The 20,866-nt window shown below is 47.9% G+C and overlaps 2 protein-coding genes across 5 annotated transcripts in view; one reads left to right on the top strand and one right to left on the bottom strand.

Annotated features, from left to right (window-relative positions):
- The window catches only part of LOC142563788 (uncharacterized), a 702,312-nt gene that overhangs the window by 630,541 nt on the left and 50,905 nt on the right, over positions 1 to 20,866 (bottom strand). The window lies entirely within an intron of this gene.
- LOC142565963 (uncharacterized) lies at positions 12,734 to 20,510 on the top strand. The gene is made up of 2 exons (XM_075676637.1): positions 12,734 to 13,108; positions 20,334 to 20,510. Exons 1-2 carry the CDS (start codon positions 12,851 to 12,853, stop codon positions 20,508 to 20,510), a joined length of 435 nt encoding a protein of 144 aa, XP_075532752.1. The 5' UTR covers positions 12,734 to 12,850.

The following is a 20,866-nucleotide window of genomic DNA, read 5'->3' as shown; positions in this document are numbered from 1 at the left end:
AGGATAAATATTCCACCCTGCGGAACCTAACGCCAGACGCGAAAGAAGGTGTGGCCAAACAGAACGTGAAGTTCCTCAAGAGGGCAGGCGTCCTCTATAGAAAGTACGCCAGTCGAAGAAGAGTGCAATTCGATTAACTCGTGGTGCCGCATCCCTATCGTGAACAGGTCCTGCACCTGGTCCACGGGGGCTTTTAGGCAGGGCATTCGGAAAACAAAGGACCACTTACTGCAGGAATTTTACTGGCCCGGATGCTTTCGGGAAGTGGAAGCATTCGTGAGAAGCTGCGACACATGTCAACGCATAGGCATGCGCGGAGATAAGGCTAAAGCGCCAATGAAACTTGCTCCCATTATCACGGATCCGTTTCGGAGGCTCATAATAGACACAGTGGGACCACTTCCTGCAACGCAGTCTGGGTACTGGCATATTCTCACTGTACTATGCCCGGCAACGAAATTCGCAGAGGCGGTGCCCCTCAAAGAATTAAGCTCGGTGGAGATCGTCAACGCGCTTTTGTCTATCTTCGCGCGAGTGGGCTTTCCCACAGAAATCCACCCAGATCAAGGATCAAAGCACCGGCGGTTACTGCAGCCGTCGTTTCAGCTCCTCAGATGCGTCATCTTGCCGTGTTTCTCATTTAAAGTCGATGTCGGCTTTCGTGAGACGACTTAATGGTTTCGAAATGCTTGAGAAGTCTGTCACAAAGCGCCTGTAATAGGTACACAGGCCAAGGAATCTGCGCCCTGCCTTTGCCGATGGGCCACGGGAACTTAGCAATGGCGGCTGCCTTCTGCGTGTCGGGACGGACTCCACACTTGCTGTTGACGAGGCCTAGGATAGAAGTTCTTAAGCGAAGAACTCGAGAAACATGAACCCGGAGTTTAACAGCAAGAAGAGAAGAGCGGCGAGGGCCAAGGCCCTCATCGACTTTCACGCCAAGAATGGGAATACAAGGTTCGTGGATGCGCCGGAATACCAGGGAGACAGCGCAACGTTCGTACCTACCATCATCGAGGCGTCGTTCGGCGCGACGAGGGCAGCGGTTGCTTACGGCTGCGAGAGGCGTGTCAGGCGGAGGAGATGGCCATTGCCCTGGCCATTGCCGACCCCGCGTGCAAGACGGTGTTGTGTGATTCGCGAAGTGCAGTGCGGAATTATGCCAAGGCCAAAGTGTGTGGTGAGGCTGTGCGCGTTCTGTGCTCGGCTGACCTGCAACGAGAGAATAGGAATGTTAAAATCAAGTGCTTCCCGGCGCACGTGGGCAACGATGCGTCGGAGAAGCATGATAACCACAACGACACGGCACACGCAGTGGCGCGAGCGCTAACCAACCGCGCCGCTGCAACCGACCGTCCAACGTGGTGTAGTGCCAAGGACCGCATGACGACGTTCAACGAACTTACACAGTTTCACCGCCTTGCTCGAAGGACTTTCCCACCCCCGCACCCGGGGCTGAGCCGAGCGGAGGCGGTGCTGTTCAGACAATTACAAACTGGTTCTTTACCCGCCCCAGTGTTAATGAATCATCTGCACCCGAAAGTATATGTGTGTGATGTGTGCCGCGTGTGCCAGCAGGAAAGGGCCACCCTGAGGCACATCCTATGGCATTACACCAAGTTCCCCGACGAAGCTTCGACAAGCACAACGATTCCGCCGCGACTCGCGGCTGCGGCGGAATGCTACGACCACGAAACCCAAACCTGGGTCGTCCAGCAGGTCTCGGCGGCTCTTGAAAGACAAAGACCGAGCGAAACCGACGGAACATTGCCCCTCAGCGCGACCGACCGCGGGAGCAACGCGCGCTGGAGTTAAGTGGAGACCACCCGCTGAGAAGACGTCCGGGCCCGCGTCGCGGCGCCATTTAGTAATGGTGTCTTTCTGCAGGTGACTACATAAAGTTGCTTCTCTCACTCTCTCTTAAGCGCAATGAGTCCAGATGACTTGAGTGCCTCTAGTACTGTCTGTAGCCGCCTCAGGTGATCTTCGAAATTCGTGGCAAAGACTACAACGTCATCCAAGTAGACGAGACAAGTCTGCCACTTCAGTGCTGCCAAGATTATGTCCATCACGCGTTGGAACGTCGCAGGCGCAGAGCAAAGTCCGAATGGCCTCACCTTCAACTCGAAGAGGCCGTCTCGCTTGATAAATGCGGTCTTATCTCGATCCCTTTCGTCGACTTCAATTTACCAGTAACGAATCTTCAGATTCCCTAGTGAAATAGACTTAACATTGCACAGTCGGTATAATGCGTCCTATATCCGTGGGAGGGGGTATACGTGTTTCTTCCTTATTTTGTTCAAGCGGCGATAATCGGCGCAGAAGCGCAGAGTTCTATCCTTCTTCACTAAGACCACAGGAGACGCCCACGGGCTTTTCGACGGCAGGATGATGTGGCGCAGCATTTCGTCAGCTTGTTGCCTTATATATAGCGTCTCGTTCTCACGTCGACACTCGGTAAGGGCTCCGGCAGTGCGGTCGAGAAAATTCTTCGGTTATTATGCGATGCTTCGGTAGTGGTGTTTGCCGAATCCTAGATGACGTCGAGAAGCCGTCTTTGTGTCGTCAGAGAAGACTTTCGAGCTGTTGTTGCTTACTCATGGGGAGGCTTAGATTTATGTCAAAGTTTGGTTCGGAAACTATGGTTCTCGGGGTGGATGCATAAGAATCCGAAAGGACAAACGCATTGCTGGTTTCTACAATTTCCTCCACGTACGCGATCGTCGTGCCCTTGTTGATGGGCTTGAACTCCTGGCTGAAGTTTGTAACCATCACTTTCGCTTTCCCTCTGTGAAGTCGAGCGATTCCTCTTAGCGATGAGCGAAGTGGTGATGCGCTCACCAAATCAATGGTAGGTTTGAGCGACGGGACGGAAATATCCGGTACGTAGGTGTCAAAAGTTGGCCGAGAGATTCGGAACAGTATCCGTAAATATGAGCTGTAACGGCCAGGGAAAGGGGCGTCCTGGCAAGGCGAGTTCTGATCAAGGCGAGCCGTCTCCGAGTTCGGACCCGGAGCCCCAGAGCTTGCGTCCCGCAACAGCCGTAGGCATACACAGACCTCGTGGTAAAATGTCGTACCCTGGCGATGTTGCGAAACGTTTCTTGTAGGAAGGCGCTGGCCGTTCCTTGTGTTGCGTACTCCAGGGTAGCGTATCGTACTGCTGCCGAGTTGTAGCGGCGCCTGCCTATCGAAGCTCAACCGACGTTACTGCTGGGTAGCGTGACGTTGTCGGCGGGCTGCAGGCATCCGGTAGACCATGGCGACCAAGCGACGACGAGACGATTTCTGGTGCGAAACTTGCACGGTTTATTCAAAAGTTGGTGAAAGAAAATGAGATGAGCATGAAGTGATCTAAAAAGTACATTTCGGAGCTCCTTAAACAGGCTCCCTACAATCGTGGGAGGGATCTTGCTTCCGTCGACGTCACGTGACCGGCACAGAAAGCCTGCTGCAAGGAGGAGGGCTCTTGTTTCCGTCGACGTCACGTGACCGGCACAGAAAGCCTGCTGCAAAGAGGAGGGCGTCCCGCCTCCTGGAATTCTAGGCACTCGCCCGTTTCTTTTGCGCGTTGCTGGTTCGTACACCTTTCCCATTCCTTACGTGCGTCCTCCTCCCCCCCTGAACACTAAAAAGAGCCATTCCTTGAAAGCGTTCAGACGTGGTTATTAAAATGAGCTAACAATCGACTACACCGCGGGAAAAAAACGTAAGAACGAACGTAAAAATTCCACGGAAACCCGGATGAGCATGAGGCTTTCGTTACTCTAGGGGCAACGACTCAAACCGTCGGCATTGCCGTTAAGCTTACCCTTCTTGTAGCGAATATCGAAGCTGTACTGTTGAAGAGCCAAGCTACAGCGCGAAAGACGACCGTTTTTCGTAGACATGGACTGCAGCCATGTGAGGAGACAGTGGTCAGTCTCTATGGTGAACCTTGAACCAGCGATATAGCAAGCTATATCTTCTGCACGTGCCGCCCATACTACGCAGGCGCATTCCTTTTCTGATGCACTGCATGCTTCCTCACGAACTGAAAGCTTTCTACTGGCGTGCAGTACAGGGTGTTCGTTCTCGTCTTCTCTCTTTTGACAGTGCACCACCCCCTACCCCTGTCGCTGGCATCACACTGAAGAATGAATGGCTTAGAGTAGTCGGGCGTATTCAACACCGGTTGACTCGTTAGTGCGTTCTTCAGCATACTAAAAGCCATTTTTGCGTCATCCCACTTTACCGTTTGTGGTTCTGTTTTTCTGAGAGCATCCGTTAAAGAACTCGCAAACTCGAAATACCGCGGGATATATCTTTGGTAATAAACAGCCAAGCCAAGGAATGATCTGATGTCCCGCTTGGTGCGTGGTTGCGGGAAGTTGTCTAATGCGGTCAGTTTAACATCGGAAGGCCGACGATGACCTTGCCCTATTACATTACCTAGAAAGCTACTTCCACACGCCCTAATTGGCATTTGGGAGCCTTAACAGATAAGTTGGCCTCTCGTCTACGACACAGCACGGTTCGCAGGTGTTGCATATGGTCCGCCCATGATGAAGAAAAGATTGCTATGTCATCGAGGTACGGTAGTGCAAAGTCCTCCATTCCTCGTAGCACCTGGTCCATAAGGCTAGAGAAGCCATATGGCGCATTCTTCAATGCAAAGCTCAGGACTTTCGGACGAAAGGTTCCCAACGGGGAAATAAACGCCGCAAGGCTGCTTGCCCTCTAGGTCAACGGAACCGGCCAGTACCCTCTGACTAAATCGTGCGTAGAGATGAAATTTGCTCACTGTCTCAAGCCTTTCCTTGATATGCGGTATTGGATAAGACTGGTCCTTTGTGATTAAATTGAGCCTGCGGTAGTCGATACATGGTCACGGCTCCTTTCCTGGGACCTCAACTAAGATAAGAGGCGAGGTATAATCGCTCTCTCCTGGCTGTATTACACCTAGCTCTAACATCTTTATTTCAGCGGCCATGACTTCACGTTGCCGAGGTGAAACGCGATAAGCTTTCGAACGAACTGGGTCCGACGAGGTTAACTCGATATCGTGAACGATCGCGGTGGTCCTCCCCGGTGTGTCTGAAAATACGTCTTTAAATTCAAACACGAGTTCCCTCAGTTCGGCCCTTTGAGTCGGATTCAACTCCGCCTGTTCTACTAACTTGTCAATGGTCTCGCGAATGTCTTTTGCCTCAGTCACTGCTGTTAACTCCGGAAAGTCGACAGACATCTCCTCAGGTTGGTTAAGGGACATGTTCACAATAGCTTCCCTGAGCCAGTAGGGTTTAAGTAGATTGCTGTGGTACACTTGTGGTGTCCTTCGTTTTCCCGGTACCGTGATTATGTAGTTCGTTTCAGATAATTTCTTAATTATGTCAGCCGGTCCATCCCATTGAACCTCTAGTTTGTTTTTCAACGAGGGTTTCAGGATCATTAACTTTTCCCCAACTTCAAAGCGTCGCGTGCGAGCCGTCCTGTCATAGTAATGCTTAGCATTGCTTTGTGCCTTACGCATTTCCTTCCGTGTTAATTCTTGAGAATTGTGCAGACAGTCCAACAGCTCTAGCACGTATGCCAGAACCGTAGGATCGTCTTCCGACCTTCCCAGGCTTCTCGAACAATACGAAGAGGGGAGCGAAGGCAGCGTCCGTAAACGAGCTCTGAAGGTGAAAAACCTGTTGACTCGTGCGGTGCAGTTCGAAGCGCGAACATCGCTGCAGCAAGCAACTCTCCCAATCGGCGTTGGGCTCATAACAAACGGCTCGCTAAAGCCGTTTCATGACTGAGTGGACTTTCTCTAGCGCGTTTGATTGCGGGTGGTACACTGAGCTATGAATGAATTTAATACCACACCTTTCCAGAAACGTTGAGGTCAGTGCGCTCGTAAAGACGGATCTTTGATCTGACTGGATTTCTGCGGGAAACCATACTCGCGCGAAGATAGACAAAAGCGCGTTGACGATCTCCACCGAGCTTAGTTCGTTGAGGGGCCCTGCCTCGGGAAATTTCGTTGTGGGGCATAGTGCAGGAAGAATGTGTCGACCTTTTCATTAGCTGGCGTACTTTCCGCATCATCCCCTATAGGGCTGTCCTGTTTGGTACTGGTTGACGAATCCTCTGTCAAATCTGTTTCCTCCACCACTGGACACTCATACACTGCCTTGGCCGCGAGCTCCCTTGCCTTGGAACGAGTTAAGGCTTGCACTATCCCTTCACTAAACCCGATCCCCCCGCGTCGCAGCAAATCCTTAGATTTGTTAGAAAACAAATATGGATACTGAGGCGGGAGATGTGCCTAGACAGCAGCTTCAATTTCCAGCACTCCAAAAGGGCCTTCGATACGAATCTTGGCCACAGGGAGACAAATAGTGGAGGTTTCGACGGCTTGCCTTATCCAAGCACATTCTCCCGTGAACTGGTCTTCCTCTACGTACGACGGGTGCACCACGTCCATTGTGGCTGCCGAGTGCGAAGCACTCTACACGGTTTGCCGTTTACCACGAGGTCTCGAATGTATGGTTCTAGCAATTTCAGATTTTCTTCGTTACTACTTAGTGACATCAACACAAGTTTGGGATTTTTTGCATCCCAAGGAGATATGCCCTGTTTGCTGGCAGTTGTAGCAAACTATTGGTTTCTTGGCCTCGAAAACTTTTCTCTTTTGCCTTTCTGCCCTCTGCTCGGGTGACTCCTCCCTTCCCTTGCTGTTCTTGTCGCTAATTTTCACCGAATCTGACCTTTCCTTTGACTTATACTGATTTGACTTCGACCACCGCTCTGGCTCGTCAGGTCTGTATTTATTCCCCTCCTTCTTAGGAGCTTCGTTGCCTTCGAACGCCCGGCGAGTTACGTACTCCTCAGCAAGATTTGCCGCTCTCGTGATAGTGCCCACGCCTGGCCTATTCTGAACCCAATACTTGATGTTTACTGGCAGCCGGCGATAGAACTGTTCTAAATCAACGCACTGCATTGTCTTTTTGGCGTCGCCGAGTGCACCCTCTGCTCTGAACCATTCCTTCAGGTTTACCTCTAAGGTGTATGCAAAATCTGAGTAAGACTCGCTTTTGGTTTTCTCGACTTCCCTGAATTTTCGCCTGAATGCTTCTGCTGATAATCAATACTTTTTAAGCATGTTCGCTTTGACTTCATTGAAGTCCTCTGCTTCTTCTTTCCGCATGTGGGTGATGATATCAGCTACCTCACGTGGCAGTAACGTAAGCAAGCGTTGTGGCCACATGTTTCTTGCGAATTTTACCTTTTCACACGTGCGCTCAAACTGTACCAGAAAAAGACCTATGTCTTCTCCTACTGCGTAGGGTGCCATCAAGTCTGTCATTCTGCGCTCGCTTTCACGTGCCTCTGTGCTAGGTCTTTCAGTATTTTGGGCTTTCAGAAGCTCAATCTCTAGGCGCTTCATTTCGAGTGCGTCGCGTGCAACACCATCGCGCTCTTCTTTGGCTTCCCGTGCTGCCCGCTCGCGCTCTGCTTTTTCCTCCAGGCGCTTACGCTCTTCTTTATTCTCTTTCTCTAGGCGCTTACGCTCTTCCTCTTTCTCTTCAATGCTCTCTAGACATTCCTTCACTTCATCGTCGTCTGCCCCGATCGCTTGGATCGCCTCAATGATCTCCGGCTTTCTCTTTGATTCGGCAATTTGGAGGCCCAACTCTTTCTCCAAGCTCAACAATTCCGGCTTCTTTAGTGCCTTCAAGTTCATGACTGCCCTTAGTGCTGTTAACTCTTCACTCTATAACAACCTTGACGTACTCAAAACAATGCAGCATATATCTTGCCAGTCTGTGTTGCATGTTTTGTGGATCTGGAAATCGGGATAACCGTTGGTGTTGATATACATGCTCAGAAGTGTCATTTGTATTTGTGCAGCGAAGACAGGTTTTGCAATATACACCATGAATTACTAATATGTGATGTGATCCACATGTATAGGTGTTGTGTATGCCCATCGAAGCTTCAAGGCCGGCTGTTCGATGGTGTGTTTGGTAGCCGAACTTAAACTTTGTGGCACACGTGAGAGTTACGCGTGGATCGCTGTACATAGTAGTAATTGAAGGCATGTACTGCCGAACCTGCCTTCCATACACACTAGAAATAAAAGGGTGTACGCCCTTCCAACACCCGCATAGATGGGTGTTAATATGGACTTGCACCTTTACACCCTAAATTTATTTTGCTGGACGCCCTTCCTCTAGGGTGCTATAATTGCACCCCAACTGTAGGGTGTAGACTACAGCACCCTTAGCATGTTCGTCTGACGACAAACTGATTTACACCCTTAAGGGTGTTAAAATGTTTAGTGCGTGGGCCGCTTCTGCTCTGCGCCTTTTACAGATGTGTGTAGCTGATGCCCGGATTCTGGCGGCCATGAGCAACGTTTTCACACGTAGACGGTATAGATAATGTGAACAATGTACTAGTAGTTTTCGCAGTACTTATTATAGTGCAAGAAGTTGGAATTTCATAGCAAGAACGAACTTGATGGGAAAACTGGACAGAGGTTCCGAGAATAATTATCCCCCCCCTCCCATCAGCATCAGTAACACTTTTGCTGAAGTGCTAATTTTATATCTGTATACTGTGTGCGTATGTATTCTTATACGTTGCAAGTTCTTGCAGGGAAGGAGTGTTCATATAACTGCAACATAGCAAAAAAAAACAATTCTTTGGTTTTGCGTGCCGGAAGCACGACTTGATTATGAAGCACGCCGCAGTGGGGGACTCTAGATTAATTTTGACCCCCTGGGGCTTTTTAACGCGCTGCCAAAGCATGGGACACGGGCGGTTTTGCATTTCGCCCCCATCGAAATGCGACCGCCACGGCCGCGATCTGAACCCGCGACCTGGTGCTTAGCAGCGCGACACAAAAGCCACTAAGCAACCACGGTGGATATAGTGATAGAGAGAACAATAGGCTTGTCATACCAAACAGTCCTCAAATGGGTTTAATAAATGTGCCTATCAGTCTTGCAGGAAAGGAAAGTATACAGCACTGATACACACAGTCTACTGAGCTGTCAGGCTCGCACAAGCAATGGAACCCTAAGAAAAAAGGAGGATTAATTCTTAAAGCCAATTGCAGCAGATGCACTAATTTTTGTCGTGCTGCTGGGTTGCAAACTTACATAACTGTTCTACGCGCTGCTACCACGGCAAATCCGTCCGCACTCCATAATGAAAAAAAAAAAGTGAAATTATTTGTCGCAAGAGATGGAAGGGAATGTACAGTGTATATGACGGATGTGATACCCGTTTACTTAATCGGACACATAAAAATGTTAACGTTAAGCATTAAAGTGTTCCTTCTTATCAGGGGCCCTGTGGTCCTTTGCGGCCTTTTTCTACTATGATAATCCTGCACACAAAACGTAGCCGCTGCTCATCCCTCCAATACCGAGGACGCGTCCGGCAGCAGCCGGGATAGAGGCGAAATGCAAGAGGCCCGTAGGCAGATTCCTCGTTGGCGTTTCGTGATATCTTCTCGCACGGGCGCGGCATGTTGCAGAAATGGTGCGGCGCCATTTTTCGTTGCGGGGTGCTTTTCTAGTCGCGACGATATATTGCCTTTTTTTGCAAGTACTGCTCCAGGGAGGCTAGCTTAGGCATCAGTGGAGCACCTGATATTATAATAATGCAGGTGGTGCAGCGAACGTTCGCATATAAAATTAGTAATTCGCGATAGCGGACAGCCGAGATTATACCCTCCTGGCACGCACAAGCCTCGGCGAGCCACAATCAGAGGACCAGACCTGGTTCTAGCTTTGGAGTTCCCGTTGCCGCTTTGGTGTCCTTGAGACGCCGTCAATAAGGCACGTTGTTACAACTAGTAAATAAAATCTAATAAAGAAATACATATACGCCCAGGCGCCAATTCCTGACGCAGGGCTACCGCACCCGCGGGAGGAGCATTACGGGACGTCAACGAGAAATTAACCGGCGCATGTACTGTACGATCACAGAGCATGTTAAACATCCTCAGGTGATATAAATAAATTTATCCAGAGCCATCCACTACGACCTCCCTCATAGGCTTAGTCGCTTCGGCACGTTAAAAACGGTAAACGCCACAAACCAAATCAATACATGCAGGCGTACATTGAAGGTAAACGACTGCATTCGTAAGCCTTAGTGAGTCTTGCAAAAGCATCGAGGATGTGGGAGCTGGGGGAGCTGAAAAAAAATTGCCTGATTAAAGTCGCTTTTATGTCACACGCCTGCTACAGATGCTAGCACTTTCGTGGCGAAAAAGAATTTATGAAACAAAGCAAGCACATTCGGAAAAAGTCAACATAAACGCGCTAAAATCTGCGCACAGCATAGACACATGCGCAAGCACTTTGTTTAACACGCAGGCATAAACTAGGTTCAAAAGCGAGGTAATGAAGAACCGTGGCACTTCACATAGCCGTGCGTCTTTTGCAACCTCCTTGAAGGCAGCCCGCCCGACGCTATGCATCCACGCATTTCTTTGTGCGTTGCGCTCGCCGGATGGTCAACAAAAAATCCTTTTGCACTCGCCTCGTCGATTGCGGCAACCGAAGGCGCAGCGGCACGGCATCACAATGAAGTTCTCGTCCCTAACACACTTCATTTCGTCCGCCAACGCACACGTTCAATTCGTTTGCACTTACTTTCGTCGCATTGGGTCGACAATGGCGGTCGGAGCGTGCTAGAAAGGAAGAATATACAAAAGCGCAACGCGTGCTTCCACGTGACACGGTTTGGCCAATGGGGGAGCGGAAGAGGCTGGGGCGACAGGAGGAGGCGAGGAGGAAACGTCGGGGAGAGTGGGGTGGCGGAAAGACCTAGCAATGGCCCAACTTTTGGAAGATTCAGGGGTTTTAATTGTCTACTGTGGGCGGGATGAAAGTTATTGACATACTGAACAAACAGCGCAGACCTACGATAACAACACACGGGTGCTGTATCAACTAGTGGTTTCATTCGAGCAACGCCACTATATAAAATAAGAAGGCTGAACTCAAGAATGATACTGAACGTCACGAAAGAGCACAACCAAAGCAGTGAGTTATCAGGCGCCGAATGAGGCAAGAGCTATGGCCGGCCGGCAGCTATCATTAGCGCCACCTATTACGCGCCATCTATCACGCGGGTAAACTGAAGGCACTTCTAAACAAGAAAAAGCGAGCAAGAAAACTAAGGTAAGGGTGACAATTAAGAGCGCAGGTGAACAACTAATAACCCAGAATACAACAAAAACAAAAGTAAAGGTGACGATGGTGATTGTCATGAGTCACCGACAATGCACATGCAAATATGGGAAGACGACTCCGGTCGGCGAGACTGAGAGTAAACAAGTGGCGCGAGAAGCGCGTGAAGCTCGAGCAAAAAAATAAAATAAAATAAAAATAAAAAGAAGGCAGGAGGACACGAAGGCGGCTGGGCTGGCATTGCTGACGTGGACGAAGAGGAGGGCAGAATCCCAGACTGTGAATCCCTTGACTATGACAAGAGGGCGCTCTTACAAAGGTTCCGACTCACAGCGCAAGGTTTTCGCGAGAGATTCCGAAACTGCAAGCCGGAAGACGCGGATACGGGCAAAAAATGTGTGCCGCCTGTCATTATTTAACTGTCTCTCAATAGACGGCACCTCAACCGCACTGCACAAGGGGGAAGGGAGGGAAAAGTGGGGTGGCAGCAGCAGCGACAGTAGAGGATGCCTAGGCGCGTCACGGGACAACTCAATGACAGTCGGCAAGACCGGCATCATCGGCGAAGGTTAGCAGAGCGCGGAACAGCACCCCGAGAAGGAAGTTGCAGCGCGAAGGGTGCAGAATGTTCCACCACCGAGTAAGGGAAGTTATACTGACGGTAGAACGTACGGGCAACGAGAGAAAAGTGGAAAGAAGGCGAGTCACTGAAGGCAGACTTTTCGGCTGCAGTGGGGACAACCACCACAGATAATAGTAGTAAAGAAAGGCAGGCAGTTAATGCGCCTTTACTTTTCACAAAACTACGAATTCCACTTTCAGAGTTAGCCAAGCAGCAGAGAGAAGACAAGTCCCTGTGGTATGCATTTGGCAGAATTGGCTGTGTACGAATAAGAGAAGGGAAGCTAGCCACACTACAATACAAAGTAAAATGTGAGGTATAGGAGACATTTGAGCAGCAGAGGCAAGCCGTCAATAGAGCTAATAATACCGGTGAAGCATCGGATGAGTGTATTGAAACATCAACACGAGAATGGAATTCATGCACACAAAGGGATCAAGCGCCCTATAAGAACAAAGAACTACCAAAGAACTAACAAAAGAGGTGTTTTGGCCCGACATCCATAGAGACGCGAAGAAGTTTGTCGAGTAGTGTTGCAGGCACAGCCTCGAAAAACAGGCGATGAGAAATGTAAGTAATAAAAAGGTATAGATTGAAATTTTGAACTTAGGCTTTTGAATTGTATTATTTTTTATTTGTGTGGCAAGCGGACTCCTGCCATGTGGTATAGAAGTGACATATGGGACAGTGGACGCGAAGTGGCGCTGTGATTTTCCTTATAAATTTGGTGCGAGAAGTCAGAGGTGTGTGATGAGCAGACTTTTTGTGCAAAAAAAAATTTTCATATGGGGGCCCATGTCACGAGTTACCGACAATGCAGGCGCAAATATGAGAAGAAGACGACGAAGCCGGTCGGCGAAACTGAGAGCGAACACGTGGCGCGAGAAGCGCGTGAAGCGCGAGAAAAAAAGAATAAAAGAAGGAGACGAAGGCGGCTGGGCCGGCATTGCTGACGTGGACGAGGAGCTGTGCCCTGGAGACGGGAAGCGGCAGCTTCGAGGACCACGACCCGGTGAGGGGACGTCTGAGAATTGGCTATTGAGCCCCGATGACGTTGCGGCGGCAGTGCTCCATGGTCCCGGTCCAGTACCACGCTGCCGTAACCTGCCCAGTGCCACGGAGGCAATCGCCTGGCCACGTAACCGGCGCGACGCCCGACAGGCCCAGGCCCGGTCCTGTGCCACGCGGGTCTCGGAAGAGCGCCACAACCTCGTCCGTGGCAAAGATCAACGCCCACGCCGCGTCGGAACCGCGCAGGCCAACGTCATACGCCACGCTGGGCCGAAGACCGACACGACTGGTTACGGTTAGAGCGTTCGATTTCTCGTGACTTCGTGTTACTGGTTTAGTCAAACGGAGGAATAAGATATTTTAATAGGACGTTCTGGCGGGCTAATTGGTTCATAGCTTTAGACGCTTCTTATAGCTGAGCGAAAAAAACAAGGACGCAAGACGCCACACCACGAGCGCAGTGGCGTGGTGTATGTTTCTTTCTTGTGTCCTCGTTATTGCGTGCAGTTATAAGAAACGTCTGAAGAATAATATATAGCCGAGGTCTTGTTTTTTTTTTCATGTATATAGCTAGTTTCGAGAATTTCTCGTGTGTCTATAGAGTTTATGGTATGTCAGGTAACTTCGCTGTTTACTTGTTTGGGCTACAATTTTTTTCTTTGCAGAAATGTTTTTTAACGTGTTCGCATTGTGCCTCTGTTCATTTATGGAGCGCTGAAATTCGTGACAGTGATCAGCAGCGTGGTGGGAGGCAATGTGGGTAAAACCAAACGGATCATAGTTGTCGAAATATAGAATCTTTGTAATGCAGTAAAACCGACGGCGCGCCAACAAAAGCGGCACCGCTTTTGAATAATACACGCTTCCCAAATCTCACGCACTCGCTGTTGGAATATTTACGAATTGCGCAAGCCCTATCAAGAGGTGAACACTCACACGTGTTACCATGCATTGTTAAGGTGCTCCCTGTTGCTCCTTTAAGCGAGCTAGAATGTTGACAAAGCCTCACGTTTCAACACCTTGTTTCCAGTGCACAAGCTTTTCACAAGTCAAGGAAATATGATAAACGTGTTCTCGTAGTCCTGTTGCCTACGCTGCTTGTTCAGTATGTAATTTTCAACCAGCTTTCCCTAGTTACTCATAAAAGTTATCGCATATTGATGCGAAAGCGTCCATTGAGAAAAAAAGCCAGCGTCTGTCGTCCGTAGCAGCGAAACAGCACCTAAACTCGTATCGACATTGGCTGCGACGCTACCTCACGAGCTCCGCCTCGACGGAGCACAGCGGGCGAAAGAGAACACCCGCTGTGACGCTAGCGCACCAGGTGTTGCGTGAATGGAGAGGGCTTCGTCACGACGCCGCGTTACCCTCGCTCTCGGCTTCGGCATGAGCGCTCTTCGACGGAGCAGAGCGATAGCAGGACTGTGTACTCCGCTTTATGACTTTATGATACTTGGACCAAAATTTCCACTATCAAGCCCGGCGTGACGAAAGCGGTGACGTCAAAATCACCACCGCTTACTCGGGAAGATAGTGCAATGCCGGGCTGACCTGCGGCGGAGGTGCAGCTCGCCATTAAGGGGCCCACATGCACAGCTTCGCTGGTCATTCTTCTTCACAAAGTGGAAGGGCACTGATTTCTTTTGCTTCAATTTCATGTTTCATCGTGTACATTAGACAACGGCAAGCATTGAAAAAAGTGTCGTTTTGTTTACTGGTGACTATGCCATTCAACGACCAAAAAAAAAAAGAAGACAATATGCATCATCATTTATTGTCCCTTAAGGACCCCTTTCAGGGCACTGCATAAGGGGGTGGCGCAAATGCATCAATAAACACTATGGTCATTATTATACATACATATTCTATGGGTTATTCGAAAGTACCCAATGTTCGCACCCCTATTTTATTCTTAATAACGTAACTTCGAAGACACGCCGAAGGACAGCTCGCGTCAAGCCACTAGCCATTCTGGCTTCTCTTTAGCAAATACATCACGACGACGGCGGAAATCTCTTGGAGTGTCCATCAAATTTCTATCGCAATAAAGATTTTAAATACGTTACTTGTCTATAAAGATACCTGGTAGAACGGCCGCCTGAGCACTACGCCAATGTAGCCTAGTGGTGATCGATTGATGGCTTTCAGACCTCTTGGCTACGAGCGCCAGGGGCGTGACACCTTATTGCGGTGTTAGCCTGCAAATTTTCACTCGAACAGCGTGATCCACCGAACTGAACCTGTGCTGCCACAGGTTACCGGAAGCTGTCGGCGATCACTAGCGCGTTTGCTTGTTTCTAATTTTTGTGTTTAGTCTGTCTTCTATATCTGTCAATCAGTTTAAAGTTTTCATTTGACCGTGCTCCAATTATTCAACGCCATTCCAAATTATCAAGCACACGAACTTGTCTAGCGGATCTTTGCTGCACGCAGGCATACTTGCTTGTCGCCAACGGCTACCGGTGCACTCATAAGAATTGCAGCACGCAAAGCGAAATCACAGTTCGACAGCCTAGATTGTAGTTTGTGATTTTACATTAGTAAGATAATTACACATTTACTGTTGAACATTAACAAGCGAGAATCGGCCTTATGAGTTTTCACATTGGTAGGGCCAGCATACCGTATGATATTGCAGCACCGATACCTTTCGTTGAAAGTTAGGAGCGAACAAGATTTACTGTTCGCTAATTGCACAACTTACGGTACACGGGTCATAAACAGTGTTCGTTGACAATCGCGCAGTATGTATAATTTCTGCAGGTCGAGCTGGAGGTCTGTATTTAAATGGGAAAGTGAGTCGAGCATATTTTAACTTCCATTAGCGTCCCCACGATTTGTATAGCCAGAGAGAACAGGTCTAAGTACTATCACAGGCATAATGTTTAAATATATATATATATATATATATATATACGCATGGTATGACCAGTTTTACGTTTTAAGGAAATTAAGAGAGATCGGCTGTTTCAGGTATTATCATTGTAATGTTTGAGCTGGATTATTCAGAGAGGCGGACATTATTTGCACGCATAATCGAAACAAATATTCATATAACAACTGAAAATTCCCTAAATAAGTCCCTAATTATTTTACGTCACATTGCAATTTACTAATTGTAGACAGTGAGTTTGCAAGGTGTATCAACTTGAAATGAATTACCAGGATAATACCAGTTTTGAGATCATCATCATCGTCGTCATCATCATCATCCCATTTTATGCACACTGCAGGACGAAGGCCTCTCCCTGCGATCTCCAATTACCCATGTCCTGCGCCAACCGATTCCAACTAGCACCCGCAAATTTCCTAATTTCGTCGTACCACCTAGCCTTCTGCCGTCCTCTACTGCGCTTCCCTTCGCTTGGTACCCATTGTGTCACCCTAATGGTCCAACGGTTATCTTATCTGCGCATTACATGACCTGCCAAGCGCCATTTCTTTCTCTTAATGTCAATTAGAATATCGTCTATACATGAATACTTTGTTTAGCGCAAAACAGACACAAGAAAGACGACAGGACAAGGCGCTTTGTCCTTGTCCGCCTCGTCCTGTCGTCTTTCTTGTGTCTGTTGTTTTGCGCTAAACAAAGTATTCATGGATTCGCACCAACTAGCCCGCCAACGCATTGTGCTTGTCTATACATGTTTGCGCTCTGATCCAAACCGATATTTGTGGTATTATTTCCCAAAGTGCGGGGTGAAATACATGCTTGTTCCAGTTACTTTAGTGCTTCAATGCATAAAGGAGCGTTTTGTTAAACAGAAGTGCTTGAAAATCAGTGAAAACCCGCCGCGGTTGTTTAGTGGTTATGGTGTTGGGCTCCTAAGCACGAGGACGTGGGATCGTATCCCGGCCACGCCGGCCGCATTTCGACGGGGGTGAAATGCTAAACCACCCGTCTACTTAGATTTAAGTGCACGTTAAAGAACCCCAGGTGGTCCAAATTTCCGGAGTCTTTCACTACGGTGTGCCTCGTAATCAGATCGTGTTTTTGGAACGTAAAGACCCAAAATTGAATTGAAAGCAGTAAAACTTTAAAAGTGCCCACCCGTATATTCTTTAATATATACATAATCGCTTATCTGCATGCTAAACCTGAAAGATACCGTTAAGATGAAATGGTGTAGAAAACACCCAAACATGCCTATTCACCCCATTCTCCCCCCCCCCCCTCCCCCAGGTGCGCCACAATCCATCATCATCATCAGCCTGGTTACGCCCACTGCAGGGCAAAGGCCTCTCCCATACTTCTCCAACAACCCCGGTCATGTACTAATTGTGGCCATGCCGTCCCTGCAAACTTCTTAATCTCATCCGCCCACCTAACTTTCTGCCGCCCCCTGCTACGCTTCCCTTCCCTTGGGATCCAGTCCGTAACCCTTAATGACCATCGGTTATCTTCCCTCCTCATTACATGTCCTGCCCATGCCCATTTCTTTTTCTTGATTTCAACTAAGATGTCATTAATTCGCGTTTGTTCCCTCACCCAATCTGCTCTTTTCTTATCCCTTAACGTTACACCTATCATTCTTCTTTCCATAGCTCGTTGTGTCGTCCTCAATTTGAGTAGAACCCTTTTCGTAAGCCTCCAGGTTTCTGCCCCGTAGGTGAGTACTGGTAAGACACAGCTATTATATACTTTTCTCTTGAGGGATAACGGCAACCTGCTGTTCATGATTTGGGAATGCCTGCCAAACGCACTCCAGCCCATTCTTATTCTTCTGATTATTTCCGTCTCATGATCCGGATCCGCCGTCACTACCTGCCCTAAGTAGATGTATTCCCTTACGACTTCCAGTGCCTCGCTGCCTATTGTAAATTGCTGTTCTCTCCCGAGACTGTTAAGCATTACTTTAGTTTTCTGCATATTAATTTTTAGACCCACTCTTCTGCTTTGCCTCTCCAGGTCAGTGAGCATGCATTGCAATTGGTCCCCTGAGTTACTAAGCAAGGCAATATCATCAGCGAATCGCAAGTTACTAAGGTATTCTCCATTAACTTTTATCCCCAATTCTATCGCCACAATTTTATCGCCACAATCCACTTCCTATCATCTCCTTGACAGCCTTTAGGGTGGATTTTATTAATGCGTAAGCAATAATAAGATTTTTAAATAAATAATCATTACTAAAACTGGCTACTTCGGAAGAGTGCGCAACGCTCTCGCTCTTGGGAGCAGACATGGCGGAGCAAAAGCTTGTTTAGGGCCTGCAAACGTGACTCGATCGTTCCCGATTTTGGCTACAGCGTTTCCTTTAGCAGGCATGCGGAAGCGAGCTACAAATTTGATGCATGTATCGTTGCCCGGGTGTACTGGTAAAGGATAAAGACCTCCATTACACTAAATTGCTTTCCTCCGAACATTGCATTCTTTTTGGACGCGTTTTATGACTAAAAAAGTAGCATTCGGGAGCACCATTTTGTTGCCACTTATAGCACTACCACAATTATTGTACTGAAACAAAGTCAATGCGCTCCCCTTTGTTACATGGGCATTTGTAGAAATGATTCAACTGGTAAGAAAATGCAGTCCAATCACTTGTACTCTCCGAAACTATTGCCCTAAACTCAGAATAAAAACTCATAAACCTGATGTGCCGTTGAGGGCAGTAGTTTGTGAGAGCAACCCCAGGCAAAATGTTGTATCCAGATATTCACAGAAAAAACTTTGAAGATATCTCACTTTCCGGGATCATTTTCACGTATACTCGGAATAAATGGCAAGGTTTTTTACGGATCGCAATCCTTGTCGTGTCTATGCGGTCAGCACTGAAGTTCAGGAATTGTATTATTTGATTCCACACAAAAAATTTATGACCTCGTTAAACGATTTCATAAGAAATATAAATGATGAAATGAAATTCTGCAAAGAAGCCGGCGTCAATGTTGCGGCCTTCATGGAGCTACTTTCATTCGATTTAAGATCAACATTCGTGGCTTGGGAAAACAAGTCCAGCGTTCGGGTGCATGCAAAGGGTCCTTAGTTGCACCTATACTTAGCCAAATATTTTTGAGCAAGTTTGACAGGGAAGTTGAACGCCAACTTTTCGACATTGCTAATCACATCTTCAGGTACGTTGATTTCCTGATCTTCACACAGAAGAGGGATCCTTCTCGTGAAGTGGTGAATGTTTTAAAGGTTTCTAAAGAAAATAGCATGGATCTCATTTGCACTACGGAAGTTCCTAAGGATAATGAATACAATTTCTAGATTTGCGACTGGTCAGCACTAAAGACCACATATGCTAGTCCTACCGACCAAGGACTGTGAAACCTGTTCTGAATTTTGAGTCCGGGCACTCCAAGATATCAAGAGGGGCATAGTCAAAGCCAGTATAACGTCAGCTTTGCAAAAATTATGTGTGCACTCCATGAGTGGGAGTGTAAAAGGCGAGTTGGAAAAATTCCAAATTTCCGGTTATCCCGCACAGGTAATCCTATAGGTACGTACTTATATAGCCATGGAATTAGAGTAGAACGAACTAACCATCAAACGAGAGGGGGGGGGATGGCGTTTATCCCTTATGTTCACAAGTTGGCACATAATTTGAAAAATATTGGAAGTAGGTACAACGTTGACGTGATACTCAGGGCAAGAAATAAGCTGGCACGTATCTGCCCGCGCGTTTACAAATAGAACCAAGGTATTATTTTGTTCATCATCAAAACAAGTTTGTTAAATGCAGAATGGGGTGGTTTACCTGATCCGCTTTCCTTGCCGTAAAGTATATGCGGGGAAATCCCGCAGATGCGTAAACGATCGACTTAGGGAACACAACACATCGTTAAAATCCAAAGGTATACTTACCTAGCCATGCACTGCAGAAACTGCAGCAACGCTGGGTGTAAGCCACACTTTAATGACACTCAGATAATTTTTAGACACAAAGATCAAGTAACTAGTGAAAAAGTTGAGGCGCGCCATAATAGAAAAAGGGGTACTAATTGCATGAGTCAAACAACCATTACCCTGCACGATAGAGAGTATGCATATCCAGATAGACATAATTGCGATAGGATTTTAAGGTGATCTCAAATCTCAATTTAAATTAAATTATGGGGATTTGCGGGCCAGAACCACGATCTGATTGAGGCATGACGCAGTGGGGGACTCGGGAAATCTGTACGATTGAGTTCATTAACATTCATTTGGGTTCATTCACATGAACCCAAATCTAAGTAGGGCTGTTTTCGCATTTCGCACCTATCGAAATGCGACCGCCATGGCTGGGATTCGATCAGGTTACCTCGTGCTCAGCAGCCCAACACCATAGTCACTAGCCAACAGGGGTATTATATCTTGGCGCTGGTGTTACGACTGTTTCATCTTGCTTTTCTGCGCATGTGAGAAAATAGAATAACATCTTTCTAAATGTTTATCTGTCCAAGAATAAATTCAGTAGAGAGTCAAGCGCTGGTCCTGTAGACTTCCTTTTTTTGTCGACGTTTTATGTGTGCTTCAATCAAATTTCATAGTCGTGAATAGGTTCTATCACATCCTTACCCTCTATGCCCAGGTGTTTCCAGAGGGTAGCGGCCAGAAGCGGGTATTTGAGCAAGGAGTAAAGGATAGTGTGGATGCCTTTGTGCCATCGCCCACTGGCAAGACACACCATGCAAGATATGATCACTCCAAGAGTGGTGTCTCGCACTCTCGAACGATTATTGAGGCAGTTCGGCAACCGGGCAAGTGACTTTTCATGACTCTCATCTCGCACTCTGCCCTCCACTAGGCAGATGATGACAGGAAAATCGGGACCTCAATCGGTCAACAATAGCCGAGCAATATATGCCTCAAGCTGGATTGAACGCTTCAACGAGGGGACTTCATGAAAGCTATTTAAAAGCGTTACTTGCCGAAGACAACTCCCGAGATGAGGGCTCGAGCGACATTCCTTGGTTGTTGACACATAGTGTTAGGCTCATTGGTTTAGCATAAAGCACACCGGCACTAGGTAACTGGATACTTCATCTCATGACCCGTTCCCTAGCGCATATTCGCGTAATCCCTTAGTTGCCGTTGTTTATCGATTCTGCCTTATTCTGGCCT

This window comes from Dermacentor variabilis, chromosome 1 (assembly GCF_050947875.1).
Source record: "Dermacentor variabilis isolate Ectoservices chromosome 1, ASM5094787v1, whole genome shotgun sequence".
NCBI classification, from domain to species: Eukaryota; Metazoa; Arthropoda; class Arachnida; order Ixodida; family Ixodidae; genus Dermacentor; species Dermacentor variabilis.
Note: the sequence above shows the minus strand (reverse complement) of the source record. Positions and strands in the feature narration are given on the sequence as shown.